Here is a 14,651-nt window from a genome sequence, read left to right as displayed (position 1 = left end):
CATGTCAATTTCTAAAAGTGTATAAATAAAGAAAAAAAAAAGAAGACAACTATGGTTTGCCAAGGTTGCTTGAGAGCCATTTTTGCAGGAGGCTTTTAAATGACAAAATCTGCATGAGATCTAAATGCATGATTTCTCTACACTAATTAAACATTTTGAGACAAAAGTAATCTAAGAAAATCTCTTGTCCATACATGAAATGTAAATTTTGCCCCTCATCAACGGCTTGATATTTAATTCAAAGTCCATTCAAACTCCACTAGACAGAACTTACTGAATTGTCCCTTTGATTTTAACAGGAAGGGATGATACAGAGCCTTCCTTAAACAAGGCTGATGCTATACTCAGCGTCACACAAGACACACTGCAGTGAATTTGGAGGCACCCTGAACTTCACAGTTGTCACCTCCCAGCACTGCAGCCATCTGGAAGGCCTGCCATCTCCTACAGCAAGTGCAAGCTGCTACGACTTGCGCTAAAAGAAACTTCCCTTTCCAACTATGTGTAAGGTCTGAGCTTCCCAAAAGAACTGCTCTGGTCTCTGCCTGGAGCAGACCTGACGCTGGTCACTCCCTGAGGCCAAAACAAGCATGGGAGGCAACACACTGGCTAACGCTCTCACTCTAAAGATTCAATTTGGCCTCAGTATTCCTTGTATAATGAAGGTTTTAAATAAGACTAGAAAGTATCTTTTCTGCCTTTCCCCGCACATCAATATATTCAGCCTGTCATGCTAAACGGCCCAGCAGGCTGGTCTCAGCACAGAAAGGTGCCCCGTGAGAGCTGTGCCTGGGGGCTCTGTGCCAGCAGGGCATGCTGAGCACCCAGGCCCCAGGGACAGGTCGTCTCTGGGCTCTGCATCCCTCTCTAGCCTACAGGCTGCTGGATTCGGTGCTAAGGAGCTCCTGAGGGGGATGTGCTTCCAGCCCTCCTCTGGAGAAGGGCAGGTTGCCATGACAAAGGCCTTTGAGAGAAAGAGGTGTGGGATGGAGAAATAGTATGTGAGAAACCTAGAGGGAAAAACACAGATCTCAATTCAGCATTTGCCATCATTTCCCAACACAGAGTCACTGGGATTTGGGACTTTGGTTCATGGGAAACAGTGAAGGGCTACAACTGCCCTGAAATCAGGAGAGGCTGGATGAAGGAGGGAAGCAAATACACACATGCAGCATACAAAGAGCTCAGGATATGCTGATCCTGATTAAGAAAACTTCCCCACAGCAAGGTGTCCTAACATCACTTCAAACAACCTTTATTATCAAATGCTGCCGAAGCAGAATCACTGCAAGCAAAGGCACCTTTCCCCTAGGCCTTTACAGGTCCTTCCCAATGGCCTTAAGAAAGGTTTAATCACCTGAGCCACCTGCCACCATTTTATGGATTGCACAGGCCTTGCTGCAGTAAAAGCAAGCTTGCAATTGCCTTTTCAGTATTATACTTTAAGCTCCTGAAGTTTCTCTATCCCAGAAGGTCTCAACAAGGTCTGAACAATTCTACAAAAGGGAGCAAAAGAAAACAAAAAGAACAGGAATGAGAGGGGAGAGGCAGATCCTACCACAGCACCGAGTGATAGGCTTAATCCTGTTGTCTCTTCTAGATTTAAGAAACCAAAAAATATGGCATTGTTATAATAAGAGAAGTGGCAAAAACGCGGAGTTCTACAATTACCAAGCAATCAGAAAGCTGGGAAATCCCACTGCCCTGAAAGGCAGAGTGAAAGACAGCTTTGTTTTCCTGAACTGAATTTTTAACACGTTGTACGTAGCAGCCAGTCATCTCCCTCTCTCCCATTTGTTGTAGGGGATCCATTTCAAAACATCACTTCCTTGCTTCAAATCATGCCTGTCATTACAATCCCAAAGCACTCAGGCTGCACACACGCTATCCCTTAAAAGCAGTGACTTCTGGGTTGGAAAGACATCAGCTGTATATAATGGGAATAGCTATTGCCTACCTCCTCCCTGAACCCTATGAATAGATCTCCCTATTCCGCTTCCCTCTGCGGCACCTGAGCCTTGGCACGGAGTCAGCTGGCAGTGCCACTTCAGATACAGCTCCCCTGTGTCCCCTCTGCTCTCAGCACTATGGATCCAGAAGGGACGCTGTACTTCTGTGTGCCAGCTCCAAATCCCCCTGTGCTCAGACTCCTCCCATTTTCCCCACAGGGTAAGTTCCTCTCCTCTGCCTCCAGCTTCACCCTCCCGGACAGCCCTGCACCCCACGCTTTCCTGCCCCCGTCGTACCTGTTGGCAATACTTGCATTGCTGCCGCTACCGCTGTGTTTCCTTGCCCGGCTCAGCCTCCGCGTGGGCTTTGGGTCTTGCAGTCCAGGACTTGGAACTGAGGGGAAGGTCGAGGCATAGCCATGTTCGCACTCTGCATGAGAATCAACAGGCAGGGCATAAAAAAAAGGGTCATTAAAAAAAAAAAAAAGAGAAGTCAGCAGGCAGGCCTCTCCACTAACCCGTCAGCCTAGCTGGGGAGGCCCTTAACCACAACAGCTCAGGAAAATAACTGATGATGTATTCAGAGGGAAGTGGACTGGGAGGTGGAGAAAAGAGAGGGAGGGGAGTGTAAAGGATCTGCCAACCTTGGAGGAAGGACAACACCACTCAAACACCTGAAAACATCAAAAGGAAACGTGACAGCCCAGAGCGCGCCTCGTCTCTCTCCTCCTGTCCAAGCTATCTGAACCGGGCAAACCAGGCATCTTTCACTGTGCCATCGACATCTCTGCAAAGCCAGAGCCACCCACCACCATCCTTCCTGTGCGGTGGGAAACTTTCACACCAATCCCCACTTTTCCTTCCAGAAAACGCATCCACCTCAGTCTGCCCCTCTCTGCAAAAACCGTCCACCTCAGCCATCACCTCCAGGAGGACCTGTCAGCCCTGTCCCTCATCAAACCCCTCCCTGCTCGGTGATTTACCACCAGCAGACACTCGCTCCGATCCCCTTTGCCGCTCTCACACCTCCGCGGGGATCTCTCACTCCAACCCCGCTCCCCCCACGGAGTGCTGTTATCCCAGCACCCCTCCTCCCCCCATTACCTCTCTCCCTTCGCTCCAGATACTCGGCCGCCTCCAGCAGCCGCTGGATGTTGATCATCTGGACCTGCTCCATGGCCCCCAGGCCGGCAGCCGGGGGACTCCGCAGCCCCGGGCCCCCCTCCGCCCCCACGCTCCCGGCTCCCCCGCTGGAAACGGGGGCGGCTGCGGGGGGGAGGAGCGAGGGATCGCCGTCTCTCCCCAGTCCCCGGGCCTCCTCACACCGACAGCCCTCTCGTCCCGGGGGGGCGGCTCTCCTGGGAGGGCGAGGGGTGGACGCACGGAGGTGGCAAGGGAACACGCGAGGAAATGCCGGAGGAAGGACCGGGACCGGGATCCTCCCGCCGGGGAACGCAGCGAGGCGAGAGCTATTCCTGACCCACACCCGTCCCTACCGCCCGGCCGAGCGCTGCCCCCACCCGCAACCCCCGCTCCGGCCCGGCCCGGCTCGCAGCCGCCCCCTCCCCGCCGGTCCCGGCCCGGATTTACCCCCACTTCGGGCCCTGCCAGGATCCAACCCCCTCGGCCCCCGCCTGGGCTCACCCCCCGCCCGGATCGGCCCCTCAGCCCCGCGGCGGGACCGGGACCGGGACCGGGACCGGCCCCTCAGGCGGCCCCGCCCCGCCCCGCCCCGCCCCGCGCCGCGCGCCCGCCCGCCGCCCCGCACCACTTTGTTTACCTCTGCCCAGCGCTCACGGGAGGGGGAGGGTGCCGCGCGCCGCCGCGGGGCTGCCTGGGAAATGTAGTTCCCCGGCTGCCGCCGAGCACTGTGGGACGGTGGCTGTCTGGGGTCATCCCCGGCCCGGGGCTGGGAGCGCCCTCTGGGCCCCACGCGTGGGGCGCCCGAAGCCTCCCAGGGCAATGGCTGTGAGCCCTCACGCCTGAGGCGATGGCTGCGTGCCCACCCAGGCCCTGAGGTGACGGTGGCCAGGCCCTGAGGCGATGGCTGCGCGCCCACCCGGGCCCGAGGGGACGGTGGTTTGCCCTGTCCTTCCTCCCTTGCTGCTGGCTCGCAGCCCCTGGCGCACCAGCGGCACAAACCCAGCGGCGCTCACAGTCCATACGCCCCGCTGTAAGTGGCGGGGTGATGAGCGGGCACGGCTTCCCCCTGGGCCACTGCCACGGCAGGCCGGGGAAGCCAGCCGCGGGCAGCAGCCGCTGGCACACCGCAGCAGCCTGCAGGCCACAGCTCCACGCTCCACCAACACGCCAGGGGCGAGACGGACATCGCCTAGGAGGCAGGAGGGACCTGCGGCCACTTCGTCGCTCTCCTTGCAAACACCAGGGCTTTCCGCACGTGGAAGCGCCAGGACTGTGGCAAGAATAAAGCAAGGAGGCTACAAAAGAAAAAGCTGCAGCCACAGGGTGGGAGCTTTCCACATCTCGCCTGTGGAGATGTAACTAAAGACAGAGTGCCAGGCTCTGGGAAGTCGCACCTGGAGTGACGGATACAGTGTTTCTGATGGGAGACAGAGGTGCAAGACCCATTTTTTAATGTGAACGCAGCCCTTTGAGATCATAGACAAAAGATGTCACAGACAGCAATCTCGCTATATTTGAAGCAGCACGTAAACAAGTAACAACAGTGACTATCTCAACATTTTAACGAATACTCTCACACTTATACCTTGCAGTCTGATCGCTCTTCTCAGCATCTTAATAATGCATTTACAACCTGATTTTCATACAGGCACAAACCCTCGAGATCACTTCTGTGACTCTGAATTTTACCAACTTCAACGTTTGCTGGAATGGAGCTTAAAAACGTGTCCACATTTAATTGTATGATACCAGTCTCTAAAATATTTAATCTACTCTCAAAAAGGGCACAATCAGAGAACATTCAAAATCAGAATCAGAACATTTAGAGTAAAAATCTGAATCTCAAACTGATACTGACTTAGAAACCCTCCAAGGATTGTTTTGTAGTTCTAACTGGGGTTATTTTCATGGGTCTGAACCTTTAGGCTGTGACTGGTTACATTTGCAAGCATTCCTCCATCAGAATGGGAGCTGGAAAAGTACCTTGAAAAAAACCAGAAAAGCTGAGATTCTCAATTAATGGCTTGTGTCTGGTAGCCAGAGCTTTAAGCAGAGCACAAAGTATCAGGAGACTCTTGATGAAGCTGCAAGAGTTGGCAGCGCTCAACTTGAGAAGGCCTGAAAAAAAGTGGATTCAGGGTAGCTAACTTTTCTTTAAACACATTTCGCTGATTCACCATTTCTGAGGTTTCCTCAGAAAACTGCAGGCTTGCAGCTGATGGAGGTAAAAATAATACCACTATTCAGTTCTTACACAGCCCTTTTCATCTCCGAATCTCAAAGGGTTGATTTGTTTTGTTTCTCTTACGATGGGATAGTTGAAGAATAAAGGAAGCTGGGACACCTTCAGGGACATACCTCTGTCAGGAAAAGCAAGCCCCAGCCCTCGGTCAGGCAGGACAGCCTCCATTCACGTACCTAAACGGAGCCAGACCACAGTACTTGTAAAGATTGGGTTTTGTCTATGGGAGAACTCAGGGAAGGAAGTATTCTCTCTCTCCCCACCTCTTTTTTCTACACTGGAAACTGCCAATCGAGCAGATTTTTAAAAGCACATGGAAAGTTTCAAATTTGAGCAGTCTCAGGGACTACTTATATGATCTTGGATTACTCACAAAGGGAAAAAGGACACAGGTGCACACGCCTCTCTGCAACAGCGGGGTTAACACAAGAGCATTTTTGGGCTCTAACTGGGCTTCCTCTAACCTGCTTCCAAAACCAGGGAGCCATTTGCCTCTCAGGATTAGCAATACGAAACAATAAAAAAAACCCCACAACCCCCTGCAAAAAAAAACATGATGAAGCCCCAAAACCACTGCAAGACAGCTTCTTGTCGGCATCCACTGCCACTAGCTTTTCTCATGGCACATTCAGAGATATGTGGTGCCACTCTAGGGATTAAATGGGGAAAGCCACGGCTGGAAAATGAAGGGGTAGTTTAGGAACATATCAAAGTGTCAGCCTCCTGAAGCTAAAGTTCAAGATACAAAATAAGAGAGTATGAAGGAGGGGGACACTGATACACACGGTGAATTGAATCAGCACTGGAACGAAGTAACAGCAGGATTAGTTCTGCGTGAAACGATGTAGTATCAGCTCTTCCATTTACACATCAGCTCAGCTTCCAAGTCTTTGTTTCTGAAGTAAACAATGTAAAATTAGAAAAAAAATTATGTGTGAAACAAAGACAAATTTGAGAGTAAGCTGTAGGACGTCTTCCCAAAGAAGGAGCCCTGAAGAGGCAGGCAAGCCAACCGCGGAGCCACAGCAACATCTTTCAGTTGCCATCCCAAGTGCTCGTGTGGGCAGGTCAGCCTGCAAAATGCCAGAGTTGTATGTGACAGAAACAAAAGTGGGTGGAAAGTGAATGGCACGAAGAGGCCCGATGCTATTCAACTGCTGACCAAAAACCCCCCAAAGTCACATTTAAAATGTGGTTGAGCAATCCACAGGCAACGCTGGGGAGAGGCTAAGGGAAGAGTATTTTAGGGGAGAATTAGATCATTTAATTTAGTGGCTCCGAATGATCTGTAAGTACAGTTTTCTGATTATAAGTGCTTGCTGCTTGGCATCCCTTCTGGCAGCTGTGATTCACTTTCATTGTGTGTTCTGCTGCTTCGTCCTTTAGAAAAGGGCTTTTTACATTTTATTAAATGGCACTTCGGCAGCCCTCCATTTCCAGCCTTAATAATGGATTTGTTAATCTCCCTGATAGCCTTTCCCTCCTCCTTAGCAACAATTTAAATATCCAAGAAGAAATCTGCAGTGCAGAAATCAATTAATATTTACATCTGAAACGCTGCTGTACTATTTTAATCAAGTAGAGCAGATGTGGTTTGTTTTTTACCAACACCACCATCACTTGCATTAAACTAGCATCTTCCATCAGGGAAATCTTCTAAGGGCTTTCCAGAAAGTAATGTTTTAAGCTTCTCAAACCTGCAATGACTTTAGCTCTTTTCTTTCCACTCTGCAGGAAGGGAAACTGAGGTGTAAGCAACATAATCGCTCTCATAAAGACACACCCTAAGCTAGAGATGGAACAGGAACACAGCTCACGAATCAAGATGCCCAACCCTCTGCTTTGAACACAAGGCTTAGAAATAACAATGCTTTGTTATTGGAAGTTATTTTCAATAAGGGAAATCCCCTTGGCTAAACTGCCTAGTTTTCCATCCCTTCTTTAGCTTTTTCTAAAAATCTTCCTATCCCCAACTCTTTGCAACCTCCGGGAGGAACATAAAGATGGCAACAGTTACAAGAGCTTCCTTTGCCCACCTTCACACAAACCCTGCAAATTTTTAGTATTGCTTTCAAAGCCTTGAAACCTAACACTCCTGCAACCAAGGCATGAACAGAAATCCCCGGTAGGAACCATTCTCTGCTGCTCTCAAAGCAGTGAAAAGATTCATCGATTCCCCAAATTTCTGGGGACAGCAGATCCATAAAACTCCTGTTTTCCTAGCCAGGGGTACAACGTCTCTGGCATACCTGAATAACCCACCTACCAGCACACACTGTAACAACCAGGTCTCCATTCTTGTACTCATGACTGCAACAACTCAGCATTGGAGGACTTGTAGCAGCGGGCTGGAGAACATCCCAAGTCCCACCTACTCAACACCCTTCCAATGCTTGCAATACCTTCAGTAAGGGACCTACGCTGTCTATAGGACGTGGCCTCATTTCTCATCTGGGAGCCTCATTCTTTCGCAAGGCATCAGATAATCCCTTTCAGCATTCCCACTGGTGCCTGGAACCCATCCACTGGTGAGGGCAGACATTTCTCAGAGCCAAACCACCTGGATATCCAAGAGTTTGAACAGGAATAAAGCACATGCTGTATACTTCACTCTGATTCAAAGACCAAGCTCTGCCAATCAATAAGGCAAAAGCCGCAGGTGCACTGGCTCTTCGGGCTACTTGCTCCTTTCCTCTGGGAGATGTGTTGCTCTGTTTTCAGACCTGCGCTGTGCCCCAGTTTATTCTGAGTCAGTGACTTATTCTGTGACTTTGGTCAAGTCACTTGACTGGCCCAGCTGCAAAATTAAGTAAGAGGACCTCCCATGAGGAAAAAAATACATCATATACAGGATGGGGTCCCTCAGCTAAATGAGAAGAAGGAAGGATTCTCCAGCCAACAGCAGAAGGTGCATCTCCGCCAGCTCTCAGGATGCTCTGCTGACAAAGGATGCGATCGGTTCTCAGCAGCACTTCTGGCACAGTCCCACGGTTTTACCTCTGCCCTATCATTTCTCCTGCTGTGGCTTCCTTCTGAATTTTATGCTGAGGTCCAAACAGCGTGAGTCAAAATAACCCAACCTGGAAGTGGCTAACACATGAATCACTGTGGCCAGGTCACAAACCAGGAGGAATAAAAGGGGTTTATTGTGAGCTGGATGAAAAATATATAAATAAAGGAGCTCTGAACTACTCCATATATCACATCACTGTAAGATCCAAGACCATCTATACTGACCTTGAGCCACGTGTTCAGCTCTCATTGATTCAACGGGAGCTCTGTGCACAGACTGAAGGCAGTCTTGTCTCCCGCCCTCCGCTTATTATAGGTTTCTGATACAACTTTGCTTCGGCTTGTCAAAAAAAGACCCCAAACAGCGCATAAACAATGGAAGGAGCCACATGATGAAGATACTGTTGACTCACCCTCAAGGCTCAGTTTTCCTCTCCTTCAGAGAGGATTATTCAGGAGCAAAGGACAAATCTAAGGTCACCCATTTGTTACTCCTGGTCAGAAGGTCAACAAACACAGGCAGCACTTAACGAAGAAGATCTAGCTATCTTCTGAGGGGCCAAAGTCCACGGTCCCATGTGTGTACACCTCTACTAGGCTTGTGAATAAGGACACCGCACTTACAGTGGCTTGCTTTCCTTCATGCTTTTAGAAGAGGATATGGCAACATATGGCTTCATCTGTAGTGAGATCAGTATATATTACATACCACGTCTATTACAGATAAGTCATCATATCCAAAGAATTCATCACATGTTTACACAACTCCTAGTGACAAAAGCGTGAGTCCACGCACACAAAGGGGATGCTTGGCACATACTAAACCTCAGCTGAGTTTACTCCAGATCCCTCTAACAACATCTTCCAAACTCCAGCATTTCAGCTGCTACAGATTTCCAGCCATGCTTATTCATGAAGTGGCATTTGCAGAGGTTACAGATACACCAACAGAGCTGCCCTCAGCACAACTTTCATTTCTGAAAACAGCCACTGTAATTTTTTTATGTGACATTTCTAGCTTAAATTTCTAGAAACAGGTCATTTGGAAACCTGTACATGTCAGTTAGCAAGGTGTGTTGGGATTGGGTTTTGTGGTCTTGCCATGAGAACTGCAGCAAGCAGGCAGGCAGCACTGTTACTCATTTCCAGAGGCTCAACTGGAAAAATAATTCAGTTATCTTTCAGTAGCTAAAATTCTCCAGTTTACCCAAGCAATCTGATAACAGGACTCTAGCCTCCCCAGTCACCATACTGTAATACAGATAATTTTTCTTCCAATTTTTTTAAAAGGTGAGCAAGTACTAAAAGGGTGGTTTCATTGCTGGGCAGAGGTGCTGAAAGGGCACTGCCCAAGTGTAGTCTCCCACTGCCACAGTCCTGACGGTACATCCTACTCTGCTCCGTGGCTCTCAGCCCTGTGGTTCTGTTTCCACACCATCCAGCCAACCCATGGCCCCTCTGCTATTACTCATGACCAAGATGATGGGATGTGAGACCTATAAATGTAACAAAAATCATCTCCTTATTTCTCCCTGGGCACCAAGCAGCTAGGAAACTCCTGCCTTAACTGAAAGTCCTGCCCTAGACATGGAAGGCTCCACCACCCACCTCGCACCACGGACCTGCAGGCAGAAGTGGGAAACTGGTGTGTTTTGGGGGCTGAAAAGGGCCTCGCAGCTGCTCCTCTACCACCAGAATATGTGACATGTACACTCTGGGATATCCAAGAGTTTGGACCCACACAAGACAGGGTTGCCTCCACCTCTCAGGGGGCTCCTCCATCAAATAGCATCCACTCCTGCTTGGGACAGTGTTTTAAAAAGGTGAATAACCTGGTACGGCCACCAAGGGCTTGGAAGAACGAATGCTGACACTGAGCGTGGTTTACCAGAAACTGCGTAAAACTACTAGGAAAGCCACTTGAGCTCACCTAGCCATAATAGCCCTTCCTTAAATTCCTGCCTTTGGCTCCCGAAGCCCTTCAGCTTCCACACAGCTGTGATGCTGACCCCAGCCAGCACCCTGGTGCTTCACCCAGCCCTGTCCCTGTCACCCGTCCTGGCCAGGAGGAGACAAACATCTACCTGTTACCTCTGTTTTTTTAAGACTGCATTTCCTTGGGGCAGGGCACTGTCATTCCCCTACGTGTATAGCACCTAGCACAACAGGGCTGTGACTCAGCCACCTTCCTGATGGGAGTAACACCAAAATAGCTCGTTACAGCCCTGCGTAACACCACAGTCAAATGACCTGGGCATCCTGCAGGAAGCAGGCGAGCACCGAGTCCGCCTGCGACCGAGTTTGGCCGCAGTCTCCATCACCAAACTTTTTTGAGCTGGTCTCCTCTGTTATTGCTAATTGCCAGGTCGGAGACTGTAACGAGGAGTGACCAGCCATTACCAATGTCTGCCAGGCCGCCAGCACGGGGTGCACGGAGCAATCACTCCTGCGCTGGCAGACGAAAGGGCACAGTACCCTCTTGGTGCAATAACCTGAGCTCCGCACGCAAATCTCTTCCCAGTAAGACTATGTATATACGTTAGGACATAACACTCCCGCTTCTGCAGCTATTCTTAGTTTAGATAGGGCCCGAAACGCTCGGAGATTGTTTTCCAATCCCAGCAGCATTTTTCTTTGTTTGGGAGCAACACGTAAAAGCTGCCTGGTTTACGACGGTCACGTTCTGAATAGCACGTTCAATAGTTGAGCCTTTGGTTAAATGGGACTTTTCAACCTAAAATGTCCTGGTTGCAAATTAAAATATTGAAAGGTTTGGCAGAACTGCCTAATAAAAGTGAGGATTTTCAGCACTATGACTATGATGATGGTTAGTGAAAGCTTCAGTGAAAACAAGTGCTTGGGAAGGGAGTTGTTTGGATGCAAACACCTCTTTTCAAAATTTAGCAATAAAAAAATCCTGTATCCTGCCGTCCTGCTCATTTTCCAGTTCCAAACAAGGAACCACATAAAATGATGCATTTTTAAACGGAGCGTATAAAAGATCAGATACCATCCACCTCAAGGGCAAGAAAAATTCTGCTATCCTCCCCCCCCCCCCGAAAAAACCCACGATTTTGACAGTTCCCCTGCAAGACAAGAGCACTCTTAAAGAAAAAAAACAAAAACAAACCAGCGGTCTCACACTTGATTTCCGAAGCAGCGGTGCTGCTGCTTTCACACGCCAGCCCGGTTTTTGCTGTAACTGCTGTCATTTTCCTGCTCGCAGCCGCCGGCCGCGGTGCTGCTTAGCTCCTCAGGCGCACGGCTTTGCAGATTCATTACGAAACAACAATTAGCACGTGAGGAAAAACAAAAAAAAAACCCCACCCCAACATTAATTCAACTTTCAAAAACAGAAAAGCAGCCCGGATCTGTTCCGGGCGAGCGGCGAACAAGGGCTGTCGGCCCACCACCACCACGGCTTTAGCGGCAGAGCAGCTTCTCCGCCGCGGGATCCCTTTCCCTGGGAGCCTGCGTGCACAACGCCGTTCCCGCAGAACAAGGGCACCCTATACCGTCGCCTGCGTGGGACCTATAGCTGCCATAGCGGCAAGGAGAGGGTGAGGGAGCGATGGAGACGCGCGGCGAGGCACTCGCTGATCCCTTTGTAAAGTTAAACGGCGAAGAAAACGCAGCGCACGCTCCACGAAGAGGAGGAAGAAGGGAAGAAAGAAAACCGGGGAGGAAAGAGGAAAAAGAGAAGAGAAAAAAAAGAAATTACAAAGAAGTAGAAAATAAAATAAATCAAAGGAAAGGCTAAAAGAAAGAATAACAGAGGAACCCGAGGACAACGAGGGCCAAGCGCCGGCGGGGGAGCGGAGCCGGGGCTGCCGGCGACGTCGGCCTGTGACAGGCCCGGGGGAGCCGCGGCACCCGGAGCCCCCCCCCCCGGGCTACCCCCCCCCGCCCCGGGCTCGCCCCCCCCGCCGCTCCGCGCCCCGCTCGGCAACGCGTGACGTCACACGGGGGACCCCGGCGCCGCGCATTGGCGGAGCGGGACGCGCGGCCCCGCCCCTCGGGAGGCCGCCGCCAATGAGCGCGGCCGGCTGCCTCCATGTGCGAACCATGTGGCTGCGGGGGCGGGGCGCCGCGGGTGTCCGCTCCGCGCGTGGGGCTCCGCGGGCGCGCACCGCCGCGGGGGCACGGCGGCCCCTTTGTTCCCGGCGCGTTCGTTCCCCGCGGTGCCGCCGTCCCTCGCAGCCCGCGCCCCGCTCGGGAGCCCGCTCCGCAGGGGAAAGGCGCAGGCTGCGCGCACCCTCCGCGCCCGCGGAGCAGGAGGCCGGCGGCGCGGCTGGCCGCCGCTCCGCACCGGGCGCTCGCCCTGCCCTGCCCTGCCCTCCCCGCCGGCTACCTGGCGAGCGCTGCCGCTTGCCTACGTGACTCTGCCCATGCCCCGGCGGGGGGAGCGGGGACGTGTCACCGCCTCCTCCCCCGCCGCTCCGGCTCTGCCACCGGCTCCGGCTCCGCGCGGGGCCCGCCGCCCCCCCGGCCCCGCTCCGCGCCCCCCGCCCCGCCGAGCCCGCCCTCCCCGAGAGGCGGAGATGCGGCCCCCGCGCGCCGTCCCGCTCCGCTCTCCATCCCAAACTTTCCCCCCGGGCCCGGCCTCCGTGGTCGCGGAGGGGGGGGTCCCACGCATGCCTCCGCCGCGGGGGGCGGGGGGGCCGGCCCCGATGCTCTTTGTCGCTGTGCCCCGGCCCCTGCAGGCAGCCAAAAGTTTGGGTTATTATTCCGCCCCCCCGCCGGTCACGCACACGCGCGGCCACGGCCGCAAGCCCGCACTTACTTTTATTCTCCTTCTCGATCCGCTCCAGGTAGCTGGCGGCCTCCAGCAGCACCTGCACGTTGTAGAGGAAGGTGTCCATGCCCGCCGCGGGGCTCGTGTTGCAGATGTCCCCGAGGGGGCACCGGGCCCCGCCGGCCGCCCCCGCGCCCCGCGGCTCCCTCCGCGGCCGGCCGCGCTTCCCCATGCCCCGCCGCGCCGCCGCCTGCCTGTGCGGCGCTGCGTGCGCGCCTGTCCGTCTGTCCGTCTGCCGGCGAGCCCGGCGGCCGCCGCGGTCCTAGCGCTGCCGCCGCCGCCCGCCCCGGCGCTCTGTCGCCCCACGGGCCGCCGCCGCCGTCCCGCCCCCCCCGCGCCCCGGCGGGGCGGCCCGGCCCGGCCGCGCCTGCGGAGTGCGAGCGCCGGCGGCTGCGCGGCTCTCGGCGCGCCGGGGGCGTGGGGAGCGGCCGGCGGGGCTGGGGCGGGCTTGTCCCGGTTGGGGGGACCGGCGGGTCCCCCCCCCCCCCCCCCCGCAGCCCCGGGATGCCGTGCATCGCCCCCGCGGCAAGCAAACCCCTGGAAACGGGGCGGGGGGGGGGTGGCCGTGGCGCCGGCGGTGGTGGCACCGCGGCCCCGGGGATGGTGGCCTGGCGGCTGGCTGTGCCAGTGTGGCGGTGGGGGCCCTGCTGCACCCGGGGCACAGAGGCACAGCCGGGCCCGCGGTGCCCGTGGTCACCCCGTGTCACCTCCCGCCGCTGCCCGAAGGTCCCTCCCTGTTCCGGGACGAGGGGTGACAGGCGGGCTGGGGGGCCTCTGCTACGCCCAGCCCTGGAGGCGCAGCCCCTAGCTCCAGCGGACCCCCCGACGAAGCACCAGCGGTTTAACGTCAAATTACTCCTCCTTTTTTGAGCAGTGCCCCCTAGAAAGCCCTCTCTGGGTTCAGACCCCAACAGCAATTAATAAATGAATTTTTTCCAAAGCAAACCAAAGCTGGAGAGCAGGCAGGGGGTGCACCAGCCTCCCCCACACCCCCGTGTCCATCCCTGCAGACCCAGGGTCAGGGCTGGGCACACCGTGCCTGGGGCGTATCCTTATTTTTCCTTGTTTTGCAGCCAGGCAGGTGGAGAAAGAGTGCCTGCGCCCCAGGGAGAGAGCGCAGGACCTGACCTGGACTGAGGAGGAGGAGGAGGTAGAGGAGGGTGAGTCTTCGCGCTTTCGCAAGCCATCTGCGATCTCGGGTCCGTGAGTTTTGAGGCGGCAGCAGGAGGGGACCCCGCTGGCACTGGGCTGGCAGCAGGTGCCCTCCGACACCCTCCCCGCTCTGCTTCCACCCGCGGCGGCAACGCCTGAGCCACGGTGCTATGCCGGCAGTGCGCAACCCTGCTCCTGCCCGGCTGGTCAGGTTGGTCTGGATCTGCCGAGGAGCCCTGCGGGAGCGGCCAGGGTGAAGCATCACCCCAGAGATGTGTTGGGGAGCGGGGACCTGCTGGCTGGGGAGCCTGGCCGCTGTGGGGCTCCGCGGGCCTCGCCAGGCTCACCAGCCTTGCAG

The 14,651-nt window shown here is 54.3% G+C and overlaps 1 protein-coding gene across 4 annotated transcripts in view; it reads right to left on the bottom strand.

The window, feature by feature from the left end:
* The window catches only part of MXI1 (MAX interactor 1, dimerization protein), a 57,981-nt gene extending 44,547 nt beyond the window's left edge, over window positions 1-13,434 (bottom strand). The window contains exons 1-2 of one of the 4 annotated variants that reach the window (XM_072871628.1): window positions 13,130-13,434; window positions 2,247-2,379 (exon numbers count right to left, since the gene is read on the bottom strand). In XM_072871628.1, the coding sequence (XP_072727729.1) occupies window positions 2,247-2,379; window positions 13,130-13,313 (317 nt within the window). In that variant the 5' untranslated portion in view covers window positions 13,314-13,434. Of the gene's footprint in view, window positions 1-2,246; window positions 2,380-3,053; window positions 3,477-13,129 lie in introns of those variants that run through there. The other 3 variants (XM_072871629.1, XM_072871630.1, XM_072871632.1) reach the window with 3 other exon arrangements.
* Between the last annotated feature and the right edge of the window lie 1,217 nt (window positions 13,435-14,651).

The sequence above is a fragment of the Ciconia boyciana genome, chromosome 8, assembly GCF_034638445.1.
Source record: "Ciconia boyciana chromosome 8, ASM3463844v1, whole genome shotgun sequence".
Classification (NCBI taxonomy): Eukaryota; Metazoa; Chordata; class Aves; order Ciconiiformes; family Ciconiidae; genus Ciconia; species Ciconia boyciana.
Note: the sequence above shows the minus strand (reverse complement) of the source record. Positions and strands in the feature narration are given on the sequence as shown.